Below are 3,171 nucleotides of genomic sequence, written 5' to 3' on the forward strand. Positions count from 1 at the left end.
TTAGTTGGATGTGGCCAGTTTACCACTTGCTCCCTATTGCCTTTTTTCTCTGGATCGTGACTCTTGCCCGCAGTGGTATCAGGAAAAGACTGGGTTTGATACACTAGGTCATGTTGTAATCCCCGCAACTCTAAACTGATGATGGTCAGCTAGCCACCGTAGTCACACTGCACCACAGCGTAGAAAGCCCTGTAGTGCAGATGAATACAGCTCTGAGGGCTGACAGGCCGGGCCCTCCCCAGTGCTAACTACTGATGCTGCTGTTCTTTGTCCTTATGCTTCTGTTGCCCTCGGGTGGCCGCAGCCCACAGCATCTCCGGCCTCTTCAGCAGACATGGCCCCCATCAGCTCGGGATCTTCTACCTGGACGTCCTCTGGCATCCCTTTCTCCTTTGTCTCCATGGCGACAGGGATGGGTCCCTCCTCCAGTGGCAGCCAGGCTACAGTGGCCTCCGTGGTCACCAGCACGCTCCTGGCGGGCCTCGGTTTTGGGGGCGGTGGCATCTCGTCCTTCCCCAGCACTGTGTGGCCCACCCGCCTCCCTCCGGCCTCCTCGGCCAGCAAGCAGGCAGGGAAGCCAGTTGTGGCCACCACAGAGGCCTTGGCGACTCCGGGGCCTGACGGCGATGCAACTCCGAGCAAGGACAGTGAAGGTGCCGAGGAAGGAGAGAAAGATGATGAGAAGAGTGAGAATGAGGATGGCGAGCGAGAGCATGAGGAGGAGGGTGAGAAGGATGCCGAGAAGAAGGATAGGAGTGGGGTGACACCTGTGGCCGGGGAGGAGGGTGACCAAAATGTGCCAACGCCGGTCCCCTCAGAGCCCAACAGGACCGCGGAGGAGGGCGGCTACCAGACTAGATCTGGGCTCAAGCAGGACCTCACCACCACCCCCACAGGCCAGCCTGGCCCAGACTCCAATGTGGTTTCCTCCACCCAAGTGCCCCCCATGGCCACAGAGGAGCAGGACGCAGGGGGTGACCCCCACAGGCCGGGAGTGCCATCGAAGAAGCCCGTGTCCCGGGACCGACTTTCCGAGGACAGCAGATTCATCACTGTTAATCCAGGTAAGTGCGGCTCACCTCCTGCAGGTTCCCTGTGAGTGCGCATGGGGCGCGCCCTGGCTATTGCCCAAACACTCTGGGAGGAACATTGCAAGTTGCAGCTGCACCACCGCAGCTTGCAGTGAGTGTGTCCCAGGAGAAGGAAAGGCAGAGCAAGTGCCTTGTGGCCTGGAGCTCAAGCCCCGGGTTCAGTCTCCAGTTGTGCAGAAAACAAAGGAGGACGAGTTTGAGGAGGGGTTGAAGGTTCAGAAAACAGCATTGGTGGAGCTGAACAAAGACAACAACATGTGAGGCTCGCACTTACAGCGCTCAGGCCCAGGTCCGTGGTGAAGCGCACTCATTGCCGCACTGGGTGCTGGGCTGGAGGGCTGCGGGGCAACCAGTACCCAGCTGTAGCTCGAGCAGGGAGGTAGGTGGCGGGAGCCCCCAGAAACCCCGAACAGCCTAACTCATTCTCCATGGTGAAACTGCTATGGAACAAATGGACAGGAACCTGGGGGAAAGGACTGTGAGGATAGGGACCCCTGCTCCGGAAGGGCCCTCCGGGGAATCGGCATTTGGGCTGCCATCTGGAGAATGGGAGGTTTGAGTCTGGGGAGAGCTGGCATTTGTGCCCGGTCCGAGCCCAAGAAGTGCAGCCCTGTGTCCCAGAGCTGCTTCCTGCTGTGTGCCTCGCCACACCTGGGGAGTTGTGCCCGGCCACACGTGGCGGGTGCGTGCTGGGCCCCCACCTTCCATGGCGGCAGCCCTTGCCCTGCTCTCTCCATGCTCAGAGCTTAATGAAGCACCCTCAGAATCTCCACAGGGGCAGAGCATGAAGGCCTGTGATGTTGGGAAGGGTTTTCTTATTAAAATTCTTCATTTTGCCAGGCTACACGATGTTTAGCAAAAAAAAAAAAAAAATATTTTTTTCATCTGAGCTGTTGTGGAGTTAAGAGAGTGCAAAAAAAAGACAACTGGTAAATATTTATTTGCTTTTGCACTTGTAAACATTAAAATTCATCTAAAGCTGAGACCTTGTATGTTAAGACACAACTTAGAATAAATTTTCATGTTTTGAATTGCTCTCCCCTTCAAGCGGGTAGGAACTGTTCTTTAAAGTAGAGCCGTGTTATGGGTACTGCTCGGCCCACTGCTGTGTTGGGCAGAGGTGCAGAGGCGCCTTCTCTGGAGCTGTGTGAAGGGAACGTGAGGACCGTGGTGCCACTGCCGCTCCGTGCACATGGGGCTCGTCTAGGGCGAGCTGTGAGAACAGTGACTTTCTTGCATTCCAGGCTGATAAAGAAGTGCCATGCGGTCAGCACCGGCTGTATCCCCGGCACTGGGCTCGACAGTGGGACTAGAACCCAGATTGAGATTTCCACTTCCCGGTGGCTGGTGCTCAGGGAGGCACTTGGAGAAGGTCCCAGGAACCGTGGTGCCAAAAGCCTCGTCAGGTGGCGGATTTGGGGTGGGGTGCGTGCAGCACTGAGCCTTCCCCAGTGCCAGTGCACAGAGGCCCAGGAATGAGGAGCTAGCTGCGGAGAGACACACCGAGGTGCACTTGGGGCGCAGGAGCAGCAGTGCTACATGAGCAAGGCCTCTACCGAAAGCCAGAGAGCTTTGCTGCAAATGCGAGTTGAGATGTGCCAGTGGTAGCGGGTGGTGCGGGGTGAGGCCAGCCAAGTGTTTCAGCGAAGTGTGGGCAGTCGACGTTCCCCCCTTTGCAGGCACAGGTGTGGCCTACCCACCCTGGCTCTGGCCCCAACACAAAAGCAAACCTAGGTAAGACTGAAAGGGGTCAGTGCTTAGCCACCAGCAAACTGCTTAGGGAGGCAGAGGGTCCAGCCGGCACTGCCCACCAGCTGTGCTAGCCAGACTTCCTGCCTAAGTGGGTGGCTGTGTGTGCCTCTGGATTATTGATGGAGGGGAGGCATTTGAGGGCCAAGTCACCAAGCCCACGTCAGTCCTGATGCCCGCCCAGGCTCTCGCTCCACTCTGTCCAACTGGTCACGCCCCGTAGGCCTCGTCCAGCCTGGTCCTCGCTATTTAAGTGAAATCCTCCTCCCTTGATGGCAGTGGTGGTCTACTTTTCAAGGCTGGATATACACTTCCTTGAGTCGGTGTCCCA

The 3,171-nt window shown here is 57.5% G+C and overlaps 1 protein-coding gene across 1 annotated transcript in view; it reads left to right on the forward strand.

Annotated features, from left to right (window-relative positions):
- Nucleotides 1-309: 309 nt before the first annotated feature.
- LOC111814902 (receptor-type tyrosine-protein phosphatase gamma-like) overlaps nucleotides 310-3,171 on the forward strand; it is a gene marked incomplete at its 3' end in the record, with an annotated part of 7,013 nt that continues 4,151 nt past the window's right edge. The window contains exon 1 of the mRNA XM_023708784.1: nucleotides 310-1,064. Coding sequence (XP_023564552.1) covers nucleotides 335-1,064 — 730 coding nt within the window. The remainder of the gene's footprint in view (nucleotides 1,065-3,171) is intronic.

Source organism: Octodon degus, unplaced genomic scaffold (assembly GCF_000260255.1).
Source record: "Octodon degus isolate 3935 unplaced genomic scaffold, OctDeg1.0 scaffold01357, whole genome shotgun sequence".
Lineage (NCBI taxonomy): Eukaryota > Metazoa > Chordata > Mammalia > Rodentia > Octodontidae > Octodon > Octodon degus.